This window comes from Lissotriton helveticus, chromosome 3_1, assembly GCF_964261635.1.
Source record: "Lissotriton helveticus chromosome 3_1, aLisHel1.1, whole genome shotgun sequence".
In the NCBI taxonomy this organism is placed as follows: Eukaryota; Metazoa; Chordata; class Amphibia; order Caudata; family Salamandridae; genus Lissotriton; species Lissotriton helveticus.
Genome location: NC_136061.1, coordinates 2,078,157,114 through 2,078,174,934, shown reverse-complemented (window position 1 = coordinate 2,078,174,934; position 17,821 = coordinate 2,078,157,114). Strand labels below are relative to the sequence as shown.

General features: G+C 46.0%; 1 protein-coding gene across 1 annotated transcript in view; it reads left to right on the top strand.

Annotated features, from left to right (window-relative positions):
- Positions 1-15,672, top strand: part of KIF7 (kinesin family member 7) — a 295,905-nt gene extending 280,233 nt beyond the window's left edge. Inside the window, exon 18 of the mRNA XM_078683208.1 lies at positions 14,516-15,672. Coding sequence (XP_078539334.1) covers positions 14,516-14,928 — 413 coding nt within the window. The 3' untranslated portion in view covers positions 14,929-15,672. The remainder of the gene's footprint in view (positions 1-14,515) is intronic.
- Positions 15,673-17,821: the final 2,149 nt, after the last annotated feature.

Genomic DNA, 17,821 nt, shown 5'->3' with positions numbered 1-17,821 from the left:
GCTTGTAAGTGAGCTTCAGGCTGTGTGCGTTTATCCTCCATACACCACATTCTTCTCCGACAAGCAAGCTCTTTGTACTAGGGGATAATTTCTCCCTAAAGTTGTGACGCCGTTCCCCATTGGACACTCCAGCACTCTGCTGGCGTTCTGTCCTCCACCTCACCCTTCTGAGGGGAGAGGCTCCATCGCTTGGCTCGTAAGAGAGCGCTCAGCTTCTTCATTGATCGTAACAAAGGCCACGGGTGGATGTTCAGCTCTTTGTTGGGTTAGCCGGAGTTGAAAAAAAGGCAAGGCTGTGCAGAAGTGTAACATGCCATACTGGATTGTGCTCTGCATTAAAATTTGTTATGCACTGGCAGGCAAAAAAGTGGCCTCAGGAAGGGTTGTGTGCCCCCTCCACAAGGGCAAAAGCTGCTACCACTGCGTTAGCTTGTGGCTTACCTGACCTAGACATCTGCCAGCCAGTTTATTTATTATTTATTTATTTATCCAAAGTTTTATAAAGCGCGAACAGGATCCTTACAGATATCAGAGCGCTTCACAAAGACAGGGTAGGGGCAGTAGGAGTCAACAGAGATAATGGGAACAATATAATAGTCAATAACATGGTAATAACATGGATAATAAAAACATACATAAAACCAATCCATATACAATCAGGTAAGGAAGTAATATAGGACAGCACAAGTCATTGATCCCACTACAGAGGTGTTTAGGTGGATCAGTAAACCAACGTGTAACATATCTTGGTCGGTAGTAAGAGAGTAGCGTAGTAGTGCCCCCAACAAGTAGAGTATAGTGCCAAGGGATAGGGTGAGCAGTGGTATAAGGCAATGCAGAGTCTCTGAACCAACATCTATAACGATCAGGAGATCTTGGCCAGAAGGATTGTTTTCACCTCTTTCTTGAAGAGTGCAGTGGAGGAGATCAGTCTGGTTTCAGGAGGGAGCGCATTCCAGATCCTGGGTGCCATTCCTGAGAAGGAGCGCTTGTAAGTTTTCACTTTCCGGAATCTACGAGGTTTCAGGAGTAGATTTTTTGTACTCCTATTGGATCTCGAACCTCCTGATATAGACAGCTTTTGAGCGAGGTAGTTGGGTGTCTTGTGGTGCACGGCCGCGTGTGTCATAACTGCAATTTTTAGCTGTATTCTGGCTTCAAAAGGCAGCCATTTTAGAGACTTTAAGTCTGGGGATATGTGCGAATGCTTTCTAGAGCCAGTAATGAGTCTTGCGGCAGCGTTCAGGGAGGCTCTTAAGGGTGCTGTTGTGGATAGCGGGAGACCGCTGAGGGCCGCAATTCCGTAGTCTATTCGAGGGATGACTAAAGCTTGTACAGCAGTTTGGAAGTCTTTGGCCGGGAGGAAGGGTTTAATTTTCCTCAGCGTGTTAATTTGGAAATTAGCTGCTTTTGTGGCTTTGCTGACGTGCTGCTGCATGTTGAGCTTGGCGTCGAGTGTGATGCCTAGGGATTTCGCCGAGTCCACGATGGTAGGTTGGACATTGAGTGCTGTTAGGTTGTTGAGCCAGGTTTGGGTGGTGGAGATTTTCGCCGGGGGTGAGATGAGTAGGAACTCAGTTTTCAGGGCATTTAGTTTGAGGTGATTATCGGCCAGCCAAGATTGGGTGTTAATAAGTGTGGAATTCAGATGTTTGATATCTTCCGGGGATTGTAACTTTAGATAGAGTTGTGTGTCATCGGCGTACATATGGAATTGAACATTGGAAGCTTGAAGCAAGGTGGCGAGCGGTTCCATAACGAGGTTGAACAGTGTAGGGGAGAGGGTGGATCCTTGTGGAACACCTAGATCTGCAGGCACAGGTGTAGATAGCACATTGTCGATCTTGAACCTCTGAGACCGATTGTGAAGGAAGGACGAAAACCACTTGAGAACAGTTCCCGATAGCCCCATTCTAGTACTTAGCAGCTCTAGCAAGTTCTCATGTTTGACCGTGTCAAATGCTGACGAGAGGTCAAGAAGGATGAGGAGGCAGGACTCATTGCGATCCAGAATTTGGAGGGCATCATCAATTATGTGTGTCATAGCTGTTTCCGTGCTATGTTTCGCTCTGAAGCCTGATTGATGAGGGTTGAGGAGGTCATATTGATCAATGTGTTTTGTTAGTTGGAGTTGGACACATTTCTCCAGCAGTTTGGCCAGGGTGGGGATATTGGTGATGGGCCGATAGTTGTTTAGGTCAGACGGATCAGCTGTAGGTTTCTTGAGTATAGGCGTGACTTGCCCCACCTTAAGGGAGTCTGGAATGTGGCCTTGTTGCAAAGAGCTGTTGATGATCTTGGTCCAGAGAGGGAGGAGCAAGGGGATAAAGTCTTTTACAGCATTAGCAGGTAGAGGGTCTGTGAGGTGATTCGAGGGCTTCAAGGTGCAGAGCAGTTTGTGTATTGCTTCTTCCGAATAGGTATCGAAGTGCTGCCAGGATGCCTTGTTTTTAGGTTGAGTGTCTGCCATTCTGGTGTGGTTGGGGTATCGGCTTACATCCATGATGAGGTCATTTCTTATGTTGTCAGTCTTTAGTTTAAAGAAAGCAGAGAAGGCTTCACAGTGTGGGGTGTCATTTGTTGTGCTGTTTGATTGTGTGGGTTGTGCCTTTGTTTGGGTCTTGATTAGCTCGAACAGCTTTCTTGGCCTGTTCTTCGCTTGGTCCAACTGGCGGCTGAAGAAGTCCGACTTTGTGCGCTTTATTTTCCTAAAGTAGGCATTTCTCTTGTTCTTAAGCTTTTTGAGATGCAGTGCTGAGGGGTCCGATCTCCAGGTGCGCTCTGCCATTCGCATATTACGCCTTTCGTCATTGAGTCTGTCATCATACCAGGGGTTAGAAATTTTGGTGGAGACTCTCTTCAGTTGCAGAGGGGCGACTTCATTGACTATTGTATTCATAGAGTCAAGGTAGTGGTCAGTCAGTGATTGAACATCTGAGGCCCCTGAAGGGGGAAGGAGGAGGTTGCCGATGTGGGGAGGTAGGGTAGAGGGGTTGAGATTCTTCAAATCCCTTTTCCATGTTTTGGTTTTGATTGGTTGAGTAGGGTTAGGTTTAACTTTTTCGTTGATAAAAAAGGTGATAATGTGGTGATCTGACCAGTCGCAGGGTAGAATCGCCTCCAGATGAATAGCGTTCTCTTTGGCAATGATGAGATCGAGTATCGCGCCTTTGTCGTGTGTTGGTTTATCGCATAGTTGGGTGAGGTCAAGCGCATTGAGGAAAGTTTTGAGACTATTCACCACGGTGTCTTTCTGATCGTTCCAGTGGAGATTGAAGTCACCCAGGTAGACTTGAGTGGTCTGCCGACCGGCATTGGAAGTGATCAGGTCCATGAATTGTTGGGTGAATATGAGATTGTCACCAGGCGGGTGATAGATAAGATGTAAAGCACAGACTTGTTTGCCCTCACTGGTGATGTCGAGGCAGAGTAGTTCACAGGAGGAAAGGGAGGGGGAGGTGACTTGAGTAACGGAGAGGTTGCTCCTAAAAATGCATGCAATTCCCCCGCCCGTCTTGCCAGGAGACCTGTCCAGCCTAATGATGTGATAATTGGGGGGGACTAGTATGTCCATAATCGGGGTAGAGGCTTCAGTGAGCCACGTTTCCGTTAGAATGGCTAGGTCCAGATCCCTATTTGAGACGAGATCCGCGATGTCGGAGGAATGTCTCTGGGCCGATCTGCAGTTTAGTAGGATGCATTTGAGTTTGGGAGAGAGAAGGGTGGTCGAGCTTTCTAGTGTGAGGGGAACTTTTCTGAGGTTGTTAGGGACGGAGCCTCTGTTGTTGAGTGTTGGGAGCCTTAGAGGGTTTGTAAGAATTGTGGGTATGGGGATGTGTGAGTTGGAAAAGTCTTTTACCGGACCTGGGCCATAAGAGCGTAGGAGAGAGCATAGGTCGCGGTCCGACAAGGGGTTGAGAACACGACGGGGGCGGTGGGAATTATTGCGAACGGGGATAGTAGGCCATTGCTGGTGTCGTCGGGGGCGAGGGTATGTAGGGAGGGTGCGTCGTTTGTAGGGTAGTGGGATGGTGGGAGGTAGACTGGGCTGTGAGGAGAAGGTTTTTGATTGCGTGGATGTCTTTTCTGATTTGTAAGATTTCCTCTTTGACTTGTTGGAGGGTGGATAAAGTCAGGTCAGGAGGGTCATTGGGGAAGGTGTTGGTGGAGAGAGCCGTTGGTGAGTGGTTGAGTAGTGTGCTGGAGAGCAGGCAGGGTATCGGGGGGGGGGTATACTAGCCTTGTTGAGGGGTTCCGCGGTGCTAATGAGTGGGATGGTATTCACGGTGTGAACGTGTTTGTGGGCGAGGGGTGTGGGTGATGTAGGTGAGACAGGCGGTGGGTGGGAAGCATAGGTAGTGACTTCAGTGGGAGACGGTGCCGGTGAGTAGAAGAGTGAGTGAAGGCTGAAGACAGTGGGGGAGACAGGAGGGTAGTGAGGGCTGAGAATAGGAGGTGGGAGAGAGGGGGATGCTAAGGTAAGGGAGGAGGTATGTTCTGTATCTTTTGTTGGGAGGGAGATAGAATTGTGAGTGGGAGTGGGGAGGGAGCAGGGAAGGGAGAGTTGTCTGCCGTGGGGGGGATGGGTGGATAAACTCCGAGTGATGGTGTGTGCAGATGTAGGCGTGTTGTGGGTGGGAGTTGTTGTGTCAGGTGTGAGAGACTCGTGGGTGGGAGTGTGGAGGGAGATGGGGAGGGAGAGGTGTCTGTCGTGGGGGGGATAGGAAGGGGGGGTGGATAAACTTTGGGCGGTGGCTTGTTCAGATGGTGGTGTGTTGTGGGCGGGGGATGTTCTGTCCGGGGGGGGGAGGGATGGAGGGGGTATGGGTGGGGATAAGAAGGGTCATGTTAGAGGGGCTGCTAGTATGTGCGGTGGAGTTATTTGTGACTGTCCTTGGGGAGTGGGGGGCGTTAACAGCAGGTGGGCCATTTACTGGGATGCTAGGGGTAGAAGTGTAGTAGGTGGTGGATGCGACGTCAGGGGTGATAGTGCTGGCGGAGTTCTGGGTGGGGGTCCTCAGCTTGGAGAGGTGCTCTTTGAACTTGGGGAACAGGTTGTCTAGTAATTCCAGGTTCTTGTCCGTGGATTGGATTAGGACAATGTTATGTGGGCATCCCTCCATACAATTACAAACCACTGTTTTCTGGACAGCCAAGTCCACAGAGAAGGGCACTTTGCCTTATCAGTTCTGCAGGACTATCTGGTTAGAGTCCTTCCACTGCCCACCTCTGCCTGTCCTTTCCGGGGCAAAACGGCGTCATTGTGGAGCCACATACCAGCACGTAGCAGTATTAGAAAAGATTTCAGATCCGGCTGACGCATGGGATATATTCAATATTCAATTGATGGGGAGTCCGTGGCTAGATAGTCTGTACCAGAAAGATCGTTACCGAAGAAACTTGTTTCTTTAAGATATTGTGAAAGGAGAGTCCTCCACTTAAAACATAGTTTTGTTACTAAATGAAAAACTATCAGTCTACACATACAAGATACCGAATGTTAGATTCCTGGATGAGTCCACTTTGCAAAGAGTTTCTCAGAGTCACTTTTGGGAAGGGGCTAGACTTGATAGTGGGCGAGATGTAGGCATGAAAATAAAGTAGTCTTTCTGTTGAAGCCTCAAACCTTTATGCTAGACATGCTTATAAGGCCAAAGGATAAGTCACTATATTACTCTGAGCATAAGTTATAATTTTGGAGGTAAATGTAATGCGTATTAGATGGTGCTTGTAAAAGGTGTATATGCATGTGTATAAATGTTCTGGTTGAACTAGAACTTTTGGAAAATCTTCTTTTTAGAGTCTTTAAGTTAAATTTTGATTTGCCTTTTTAGGTCGAGCCTGTCCCATTCCGCAGGAATGGATAGGATCGAATTCAAGTGCTCGATCGGCTAGTGAAACCACTGGCGTTTCTTCACAGTGCATGTGAGGTCACGTGGCCACAAAGCGGGTCACGTGACCACACAAGCACGCGCATCTCCCTAATCTGCCTGCCTCCCCTTGCTCGCATTCACGCCCCAGGCTCTCCCACCCCCATCCGGCTTCCCATGTTCCCTCCTCGCTCGCTCGCATTCACTCCCCAGGCTCTCCCACCCCCACCCGGCTTCCCTCCTCGCTCGCTCGCATTCACTCCCCAGGCTCTCCCACCCCCATCCGGCTTCCCTCCTCGCTCGCTCGCATTCACTCCTCGCTCGCTCGCATTCACTCCCCGATTGATGCAAAACAAAAGAATTCGAAAGAAAAACCTTTTTTTTTACTTTACAGCTGGCATCTGCCAGGCCGCGCAATGTCTTAAATTATTTTCAGCTGTCCTTTCCCTTAATCGTGCGCAAACACAGCCTTGCACATCCGTGACTTCTCGAGCGCGCGCTTGGCCCGTTCCCTCCCACTCACTGGCATCCCGCCGCCCCCCCACCAGGCTCACGCTTCTCCAGCGCGCCAAGAGCTTCACTTCAAAGGGATGCCTTATTCAAGTGCAGCGTTGACGATCGGAGCCGACACTCCCCAGCGCTGCCTCGTCGTCGTTGCGCTTACACTTTCAGTGCAGTCTTGTACTTCTTAATCGCGCCATCGTCCCACATCAGCTCCCTGATCAGCCTTATGCCTGTTTCACAAGCGTGCATCCATTCCCCTAATCGCGGCCTCGTCCCTTTACTTTAACATGCTGAAAGCTAATCCTCCAGTGCCGCGATTGATGCAAAACAAAAGAATTCGAAATAAAAACCTTTTTTTTTTTACTTTACAGCTGGCATCTGCCAGGCCGCGCAATGTCTTACATTATTTTCAGCTGTCCTTTCCCTTAATCGCGTCATTGTCCCTTTACTTGAACATGCTGAAAGCTAATCCTCGATTTTTTTTATTAAACGTGTTTGAAAATGTGAACATTTTCAATAAGCACCTCTACTCGCGCTCTCTAAGTGCATTAAAACTATATATACCAATCCTGCCGAGCTTCTGTTAGTAGCAGTGAATATTTCTACAGTTGGCTATTTTTGTGAAGTGGAATCCGTGAGTTGCAGGCTGAGCGGCATTATACACTAGTGCGCGTGTAAAGTGCTCCAATGCCTTTGAGTCGAGTTTGCGATATATAAATGGACTTCTGTTTTTAAATAAATAAAGGAACTCAAAGGAGATTAGTTGCTTATTCAAATTGCTTGAAAATGTGAAAAATGTTATAAGCACCTCTACTCGCGCTCTCTTTGTGCCTTGAAACTAAATACAACAGTCCTGCCGCGCTTTTACTCCCTCCCCCTCCCTCACCACAGAGCGCGTATTTTCATTATTCATTTTTAGCCCATGCTACTCTTACATAAAAAAATGCCAGCACCCTGCCATCTTAGTCAAACATTACCGGCTTGTTGTTTTTAAATATACATAGCGCGTGCATTTTGTACGGTCCAATGTAAATTGCTAAATGCACGCACTCTATATATTTAGAAAGAACAAGCATGGAAGGTTTAAGTAAGAACTAAACTATGTGTAAGCTGGAGAAAAGGCTAACTTTTGTGAACAATTAATCTTCCTCCACAAGCGCGGAAATCTTGCTTCTACAGCTCCTTCCTCTGCTGGGAATAGACAACAGGGAACCATTTTTTGAGAAATCAGCCAGCAGAGGGAGAGCCCACCTACCCGCCATCTCGCCGCAGCGGAGACCAATTCCGCCACTGAAGGAGGAGAAAGAGCCGAGTCCCCCCTGCCGCCGCAGCTCAACATCTTCGCGGAAGCAGAGCGGGGGGACTCCAACACCCAGGAGCCTGTGCGGGGGCGCGCGATAGTGACGCGCAAGAAGGCGGCCGGAGGCGCCTAAAACAGCGGTGCCTCCGTAGCGCCTTGGGAACCATTTTTTGAGAAATCAGCCAGCAGAGGGAGAGCCCACCTACCCGCCATCTCGCCGCAGCGGAGACCAATTCCGCCACTGAAGGAGGAGAAAGAGCCGAGTCCCCCCTGCCGCCGCAGCTCAACATCTTCGCGGAAGCAGAGCGGGGGGACTCCAACACCCAGGAGCCTGTGCGGGGGCGCGCGATAGTGACGCGCAAGAAGGCGGCCGGAGGCGCCTAAAACAACGTCACCACCTCCGCGTAGCGGGACGCGTGCGGGATACAGCGCCGGGCTAGCCCTCAGAGGCCCGAGGAGCCTGGGCCTGGGCTTGAACCCCTGCCCGATTTACCCCAGCCAAAAGGAACAAGGTGCTCACGGTAACCGTAAGTCGGTAGTCTATTTCCACACTATTTGTACTGACTAGGTTATTTCACCATCTATATAGGGGTGCCATGAACTGCCGGGAAACCAGAAGCATGGCCGCAGCAGGTACTAAAAAACTAACTGGGACCCTAGACGATTTCATCGTCCGCACCAATGCACTAATCGACCAGGGAATAATATTAATGGATAGGAGAGTATCCCAGGATCTAGCTAACGCCAGGAGATCTTCGTTGGGCCTTATTGCCCAGGCACACACTCTCACCATCAACTCCCGGCATATTCATAACCAAGCTGATCACACTGAGGTCGATAAGGAACTAGATGTTGCAAATTCACAACTGGATTTAGAAGCTACCCCCAATCTCAACATTTTGACAGAGAGTGGATTAGACGCCACTGAGCTAGATAACTTTCCCGTGGTAACTAATATAAATCAAAGGGGTTTGATAGAAGGGGCAATCCCGAAACGAAAGGCAAATAACTCTACCACCCCCAAAGGGAAAAAAGCTAAAATAGCGCAAACTGTTCGACTTCAACAACCCTCTACTGTAGATCCGGGCATTGTTTGCAATAATTTGCTAGTTTCCTCCAATGATACAGGCGGGGTGAATCCCACAAATTTTGGCTTACCGATTAGTCTTCCAGACGATACCATCCTAGATAGCAGCCTGGAGGAAATTTTGGAACTCACTGGGGAAGTCTCCAATCTAGCTATACAGAATCAAGATGGCCATGGGCAGGATGTGGTCAATAATATAATCTTTAACACGATTAAAAGCCTTCTGGAACCCATAGAAGTTAGACTTCGCGGCTTGGAGACTATCCTGATGAATATCCATAAGGAGATAAGTGCTCCATGCTTCTCTATGAATGCCAAGACATCTCATGCTGCGAGTACAGCTAACAAGTCATCCTTGGGTAACAATGTCACCGCGTCTAAAACTAATCCTCCAAAAGACCCTAGTAGTACTCTAAAACAGGGAGGCATGAAAGCAAAGACCCCTGTTCCCAATTTACAGGTGAATACATCTAATGCTAATCAAACCTCCAAAGCCACTAAAGAAATCCCTCAAGCTACTAAACAAACTACCCAAGTTACATCAAGTGTTTCCACTTCAGTAACCCTAAATCCCGATCAGGCCCCGCGAACTAAGGCTGCGATTCGCAGAAACATTCATCTTCCACCAGACGCTTGTCCCTTTGTAGTGATTCTTACTGGAGTCACTGAAATTCCCCCATCGGAAGTAGAATCTCATCAGGCCCTTAAAAATAAGGTGTGTCATTGGCTCACTAAAAACCATCCCCTCCCGCCTAACATTCCTAGTAAAATTTTAATGGTAGAAAGAACTCCATGGGTGGGCGGGAATAGAAAAAATCTGCAAGGGGATTGTGTTGTGGTGACTTTCGAGAATACTCAGGTTGTAGAACACATATGTAGTAGAGCACCCAGACACCTAGCTAGCACTGTTATGGCTAGGCCACTTTCGTATTTCTATCTACCAGGGAATCATACAGACAAAAGATGGAGCTGGCTAAGGGGTCCACACGATCCAAAACCTAGACAGAGGTTTACCAACCCATGGGAGGAACAATCATACGGATGGGAGGAGGAGGGCGATGTGGGCTGGAATCTAGTGAGGAGGAGAAGAGGCAGACCACTCCAAGGGGGTTATGCGGTAGGGCCCCAAAATAGTTACTCACAACAGTATTATCAGGCTACAAATGGGCAAGATAGCTACTTTGACTTCCCAATTGTTAACCGTTATGAGTGCTTGTCAACCACGGACTGGGTTGACTGACATACACAGGGATCACTAGGTGGTCAGCGGCGCCATAACTCCCAGACTCTTATGGTGAGAGAAGATAGCTTTGTGGATCTGCAGAAGGTTAATTCAACTCTCTCTCCTGATGATGGCTTGGAAGCTACTGAGGCTAGAGGAGTGCATAACCAGCATAAATCCAATAAGCCTCTTTGTAAATTCCTCACATGGAATATAGCGGGTATTACTGCTAAGGCCTTAGATCCTAGTTGGCAAGGGTTTGTTAAACAATATGATATAGTGGCACTTCAAGAAACGTGGGACACGTCAACCTGTTTTTCATTGGATGGTTTTCACAGTTTCTCAATCCCAGCAGTATCAGGTGCGAGAGGGAGACCCAAGGGGGGGCTTCTAACATTATTCTCACTGAATCTGGTTGGGTCTTTTAAAAAAATAGAACCTGCTCCCAGGAATACGTTGATAATTGAGTGGGTTATTTCGGACCATCAATCCTTTTTAATCATTAATTTTTATAATTCCAGGGATGGTTCTTTTGTAAACGAGTATTTGTCTGCTCTGTTAGATTTTTTGTCAGTCTATAGACACGATTGCACTTCCGTCCCAGAGATTGTTATCCTGGGTGATTTTAATATTCACCCCTGTGATGGGGATTGTTACAATGACAGGTACGGAGGATCATTGGTTGAAGGGATCCCCCATTTTGAACACACTAAGGAGGGGGAGGGGCTTGAGAGCTTTCTGGCCACTTTAAATCTATTTGAATTGGGTTTTGGTACAAATGAAATCAGACCACCCACATTCATTGGGAGAGATGCTAATACCATCATTGATTACATTTTTGTATCACCAGGGGTGTTAGCTAGGGCTTGCGAATACTGTGTGGTGTCTGCTGTTTTCAGCGACCACAACCCTGTTTTGCTGACCTTGGACCTGGATTGCTCCATGACCGAGAGGGTAACAGGGGTGGTAGCCCCAAGGGATCTTACCTCTAAAGAGCAGGGGAGGAGGATTAAGTGGGAGAAGATTGTCCCCAAAAATTTCTTCCAAATACTAGCCCAGGAAACAGAGGCAAAGATGGCAGTTTGCCTTGATCCTACTTCCTTGGGGTCTGAGGTAGTGGCCGCTTACACTGAGATATGTTCAAGTATCTCCAAGAATTTGGAGTCCAGGAATGGCCCGCAAGGTAACAAGCATATACATAGATGGTTCGATAGGGAATGTTCAAAAAAACATAACGCCCTATTGAAAGCACTCCAACAGAGACCCAGAGACAGGACTCTAGTGGCAAGTCTTCGGCAGGGTTATAAAACTGCACTTGCCAATCGTAAGACTCAGATTAAGGAGGAGGCCTGGGAGAGTTTACTGTCCGTAAATATACTGAGAGACAGTAGGAAATTCTGGGCCATTATTAATCAGCCCTTCTTTACTGAGGATGGGAAATCAGATATGGATTGCGTGATCGAAGACGATAGATGGCTTAATCATTTCAAACAAATCTATGAAACTGAAGTCTCATTCCCGTCAGTTAGTGTCCCTTCACGGAATATCATGACCATGGATTTTAACATTTGTGAGGTTGAAAAGGCCATTAAAGACACAAGTAAACATAAGGCACCGGGACCTGATGGGGTACCTGCTGATCTCTACATGCAGTATCCCCAATTCTGGTCCAAAATATTGACCAATGTTTTTAATGCGATACCTTCGGCAGGCTTTCCCCCTTCTTGGTCCACCTCTATAATTGTTCCGATTTTTAAGAAGGGGAACAGGGGGGACCCGGCTTGCTACAGGCCAATCTCCTTGCTTGACTCTGCTGTTAAAATCCTAGGCAGAGTCATTCTACAAAGACTCGGGGATTGGCTTGATGGGAGTGGGGTCCTCTCTGACCTTCAGTATGGTTTTAGGGCTCACAGGGGGACCATGAACCAATGCTTAAACCTCCACCTCATAATTAGTAAATACACCGTGGCGAAGGAGGGGCATTTATATCTAGGGTTTATGGACTTATCCTCCGCTTTTGATTTGGTTAATCGCTCTAAACTTTGGCTTATTTTGCGGGATTTGGGTTTGGACACTACTTTGGTGAATTTTTTACATGACCTCCACCAGAATTTGTTTGCCTCCGTTAGGGTTACAAGGGAAGGTAGATGTACTGAAAAATTTAGATCAGGGAGAGGGGTCAGACAGGGTTGTATCCTGGCCCCTCTCCTATTCACACTCTACATTAACTCCCTGGGTAAATCACTCAATTTAGCCACCATGGACGTCCCGCGTATGGGAGGGTCCCCTATCCCGGTCCTCCTGTACGCGGATGACGCTGTCCTAATAGCCCGCACAGGCATTGGTTTGCAAAAATTGTTAGACCATTTCGGATCATTCATGGAATCTTTAGATTTAAAGATCAATACACTAAAATCCCATGTCATGGTCACGGGCACACGTAGGAAAAGCCTGAAGATTAAAACTTTTAGTTGCAACGAATTACAAATCTCTAGGGTACCTTTTTTTTGCTATCTAGGCGTCACTTTTGACGAAAAAGGATCCTGGGGACCTCAACTAAAATTGAAGGCCAACGTAGTTGCAAGATCTACTACAGGACTCATGAGCTTTTCTAAAAAATTAGGTTCTAGGCCCATGGAGGCCATGATCCGTATCTACAAATCCAAGTGCCTGGCTATTGCATCCTATGGGGCTGACATCTGGGGCTATGCTCCCTCTCAAGGCATTCAAATTGTAGAAAATAATTTTATACGAACTTTGTTGTCACTCCCAAAGTCATCGCCTACATATTCCATCCATAGTGAAGTCGGCCTGGGCCACATTACTGACCTTCTAAAAATGGCCCCCCTGCTATGCTGGGTGAAAACCTGGACAAATGAGGAGATCACGTTGAACCATCTCATACTCAAAGACTGTCTGGCCCTGGACAAGGCGGGCAGTATTCCCTGGCTAGCGTATGTTAGAGCGGCATGCGTGAAGCTAGGGCGCCCGGATATGTACTCTTCTCCACAGGGCCTCAAGAAAGAAGATGTAGGGTGGGTTAAGTTGCATCTCCGGAATTTGCTGGAGTTAGATAGGGAAGAGGTTGAACTCAACAAATCCATGGTGAGAACAATATATCAACTTTCTACCTCCTCTGCCATGGAACCTTATCTAACATTTGTGACCAAACCATACCATCGTTTTCTTTTATTGAGATTTAGGTTCAATCTTATCCATCTAGTGCTGGGTTTCAACATAAAGTGGGGGACCCTTGAAAATACCCCACCTTGCACTTGTGATAGCTTCTCAAATCAGGATACAGTCCACTTTGTGATGTTTTGCGAACACTATCTGGAGCCCCGGAAAAAGTTTTTATATCCCATTCTGAAGGAACTTAATTTTGTCCAAGTAAGGCCTGCACTTTTATACCTGCAAATGTTGAACACTGTGCAGGTCACATATGGTGTAGCCAGTTTCTTGGTGGCGGCTGCCCGATCAAATAAAACAAGACTTACCCAGACAAATATACATCCTGGTTGATATTTTGTCAACTTTATTCTGGGACACTGCACAAGGATCATTGGGACATGGAGGCGCTTGTCTTTTTCTGGACCTTTTCTTATAGTGAACCTGTTTTGTACTCAAACTTTTTAATAACAAAAAAACCTCTTTTAAAAAACCTCTTTTAATGAATCATTTTAGGAACTGCAACATGTGTATAGTTTGTTTAATTGCCAATTTTAATCTATTTGTATAGTTCTTATTTTTAAAAAATGAATTGTGTATTGCTTTTATGGTTTTAATTAACCGAATAAAGATATTTGACTGACTGACTGACTGACAACAGGCGCCACAAGGCAGGCAGAGACATCCTCCTTGATGAATGCTTTTGAAATTTCACGTGTGAACACTAAACAGACCCGAGGCGCCAGGAGAGCAGAAGGCACACAGACATCCTCCGTAATTGCTGTTTCCCCTCTGAAACCAATTAGTTGACGCTTAACGACAACCTTTTTGCTTAATCAAAAGCCTTTTAAAAAAAAAAAAAAAGATACTGTCTTAAACAGTATTGTTTGCGTGCTCGATATATATTAAAACTTTGTTCGCCCAATGTCATCATTTCACACACGCACAATTGTTCCGGAAGGCTTCATAAAATTACAAAAAAGAGAAGTTGTATTTGTAAAATCACCTTGTGCACGGCTATGGTGTTTTGCAACAGTTGATTGATTCTAAACTCGCATTTATTTATGACGTCAAACCCTACAACTATATTACTATCATTGAATATTTCTACAGTCGGCTATTTATTGTTAGTGGAATACGTGCTTTGCAGGTTGAGCTGCATTATAAAGTGGTGCGCGTGTAAATGTACTTCTGTTTTGTTAAAAATAAATGGATTCAAAGGAGCTTATTTACGTATTCAAATTGCTATAAAATGTGACAATATCCTACGTAACTAAATACTTTTAAGGTCCCACAAGCGAGACCTATTGGCTATGCCAATGCTTGTTTTTTAATGCATTTCCTATTTTTTTCTTTCTTCTCAGAGATTGGATTGGACGGAACGATTGTTCACCCAGGAGACAAACAGACCACAGCTGTTGGACCTTTTTTACAGGGTGGTACTGGTGCAATGTTTGAGCAGAATGTGCAGCTTGCAGTTGGTGAAAGAAATCAAAAGCCAAGGGAGGAGAACCGAGACCTTGTGCATGTGCCACTGCCTCCAACATGGAGGAGGTCTTCTTTACCTAGTGAAGAGCAGCCTGGTTTGGATGATGGTCGTCAGCGGGATTCCCTAGAATATTTGCAACACAGAGTGGTGCAGACCAGTGATGCAGTCACTCCGAGGACTCTTGCATACCTAGCAAAACCTCGACGGGAGCATCGTGTTTCTCTCCTCAATGCTAACCCTATGCTTTCCAATACTGGGATAATAGATGTTAGAAAACACCCATTGTAAGTACTTTCATGGTCCTGAATATAGAGAGGACTGTACATGACCACTATGTGGTCAATTACTATTTTACAGCTTGTTCCACCGAGCATCGCAGCTTAAAGATGTTGGGAAACCTAAGTGCTATACACCTGCACCAGTGACTATTAAGGGCAGGCTTACTTTTATGAATTTTGCCTGGCTATTTTTTGTGATCATTTGGTTCTGTTGCAGGTGCACCAGACAATATGAGAGATACATGCTATGTCAGTGGTTAACCATAGTCCATCCGTTATACTTTTGTTTTGCACTCCTTCCATACTAAGTTGTTATAGATCTCCTGTGTTGAAAGGACAACAGTACAAACCTTCTTACAATATGCTGTTGCCACAAATATTACAGTGATCCCTTGTTTGCATTCCTTTCAATCATGCCTAGGCTTAATTTTCTATCTGTTTGGGAAACGTTTGTCTGTTTCTTAGTTATGATTTTCCAAATGCTTCTCAGAAAGCTTCCACTGTTTATTTTGAAAGAAACCTTCAGCTTCATTGTAAGATGCAGGTTGACAGATTTTGCTGAAAGTGATTCTGGGTTCAGATACACTTTCTGATTTAGCAGAGCTTATATATATACCCGTGTGAAAATCACCCATGGGTTCAGTACCTGCAGTTGGCTATTCACGAGACAGACAACCTCTGGGTATGCACATTTTGAGTATCATTTGGTGGGACAAGAGCCATCCTCCTTTAGTGTCGGGTGACTCTTTCACCCCAGGCAAGATTGTGAAGCTTTTATAGAGGAGTGATTTTGCCTCATCATCATTCCAATATAGCTTTGAGAGCTTCACAGTTTAGCAAGCTTCAAAGGCCAAACAACGTTACTGTTTTTGTGGGAAAGGGAGACTGGTATTTTATTAACTAAAAAAAATAACAGTACGCAGCTATTAATAGAAAAATAGAAAAGGGGGTGGGAAGAGAGGATGGGGGGAATGTAGAAGGGAATAAGTTGTAGTGTTTAGATAAAAAGAAAAAAACGGCTGGGAGAAATAGCCCGTGAAGCACCGAAAGGCGCTTTGGTGGACCGGGTGGATGAAACATCATGACAAAGAGCAAAGTTGGAGGTGGGGGAAGTTAGGGGAGAACCTCCACCCCTTAAAAAAAAGAAAAAAGAAAACTGAAAACACACCAGAAGAAATGCTTTTTTTTCTTCAGGTTGTTTTTGACAACCTGGTGGAAGCCATTCTTGAATTAGAATTAGTAAAAAAGGGATTTAAGAAAATAAATTGTCATGATGTGTCTTCTGTTGAAAACACATACAACCTCCAGAACGTACCTTGGACCAACCTTCGCGAGTGCACCATCACAGGAAGCACAAAACCAAGGAAACGATAGGTTAATGGCACAATAGTAGGTCTCCAGTTAAACTGTTTGTGAAGTAACATTTTGCCACTGAAGGCTGTGCCACAGCCTTACTAAACCCCTCAAGGTACTGACCTGTCCAAAGCTGTCCTTGAGGAGGAATTAGATGTGAGAGCTTTTCAGTCTCCTACTCTTCTTTTTTTGCTAAGCCATTTGGTTTCACCGTCCCAAATTGTATTTTTGGTTGAGGGCATTGATCCAGGTCTTCTGACCACCGGCTATGACATGGCAACAAATACCAGATGATTTCATGAAATCTGTCTAGTCAGATCCTTTTTAGACTTACTTTACCATCGCATTTCAAACTGATTAGCTCCTGCTCAATCATATATTTTTTCCTGTCCCCAGTAGTCCACTGCAGTCTGTGGATGTCTTCGTTTCTGAAACTCACAGTGATTACCTTTATTCCATGTTAGACGGTGTATCTCCTGCTAAGCTTGCTCATACGGTTTCTTTTTTCAGGCTCACTCCCTCTGCCCCTACAAAAGTAGCTCATAGCATGTGTGGTTGTAGATACACATGCTCTACATACTCCTACCATCTAGTGTTTGGCTAGGGCGATTGTAAAAAAAAATTATTTGAAGAAGTGTTTTGAGTCGCAAGATATGCTGTGACTCCTCCTCTGGTCAACTGTGTGCATGGGCACGGACTCCATATTAGATCGTTTTTTTTCTGTCAACAGGTTTGGATGTACACATGTAAGTTCTGTATTAGTTATGTACCATGCATCTTTCTCGGGCTTACACTGTTGAATTTACACACACATGCTTCAGAAGAATAGTCCATGTTTCAACTGTTTACCTTTGCACTAACCCACCCAGACCCCTTTGTAGGAATCAACTCCTGCTTTGATGCTCTTGCAGCCATGGCTCTCCCTGCATGTTGTCCTTCGACCATTGATACTGAGAACTGCACCGAAAGATATTGATGGAGTGGATACGCTTCCAAAATTTCCCCTAGTGCCAATCAAACGTTCCGGGGTCGGATCATAAGACATCTGCAACTTGTACCTCTTCCCTCAATGACACCTCCTGTGAGTTCTCCCTTACCTACCGTTTCAAGAAGACCCAAAGGTACAGTATAGAGAGACATTGGGATCCATGCAAAATGTACCGCCATATATCTTTCAAGACTCTGGACATCTTCGCAGAACAAGACCTCGTTGGGCTGAAGCAGGTGATGAGACGTGTTCATCCAGTATTCCAGTCAGCGCAGCCATTGCCCATTCCAGAGACGATTTACTCGAGTGGCTCTGAGCACAAGGAATAACTCCTCGAACCAGTACTGATAACATCTGGACCTCAAAGCAAGAAGACACTGAGGGTTGTTAGTACACCACGCAACCAAGCCAGGAACACTCACGGCCCCATGCTGCAGAAGAGCACCGCTTCTGCTGCAGTCGGTGATTGAACCCTGAACACAAATACAAAAATAAAAATGCTGCATTTAGGGCCTTTGCTACCTTTGGGCTCCAGTAGGCAACAAGGGAAGGCTTCAGAATT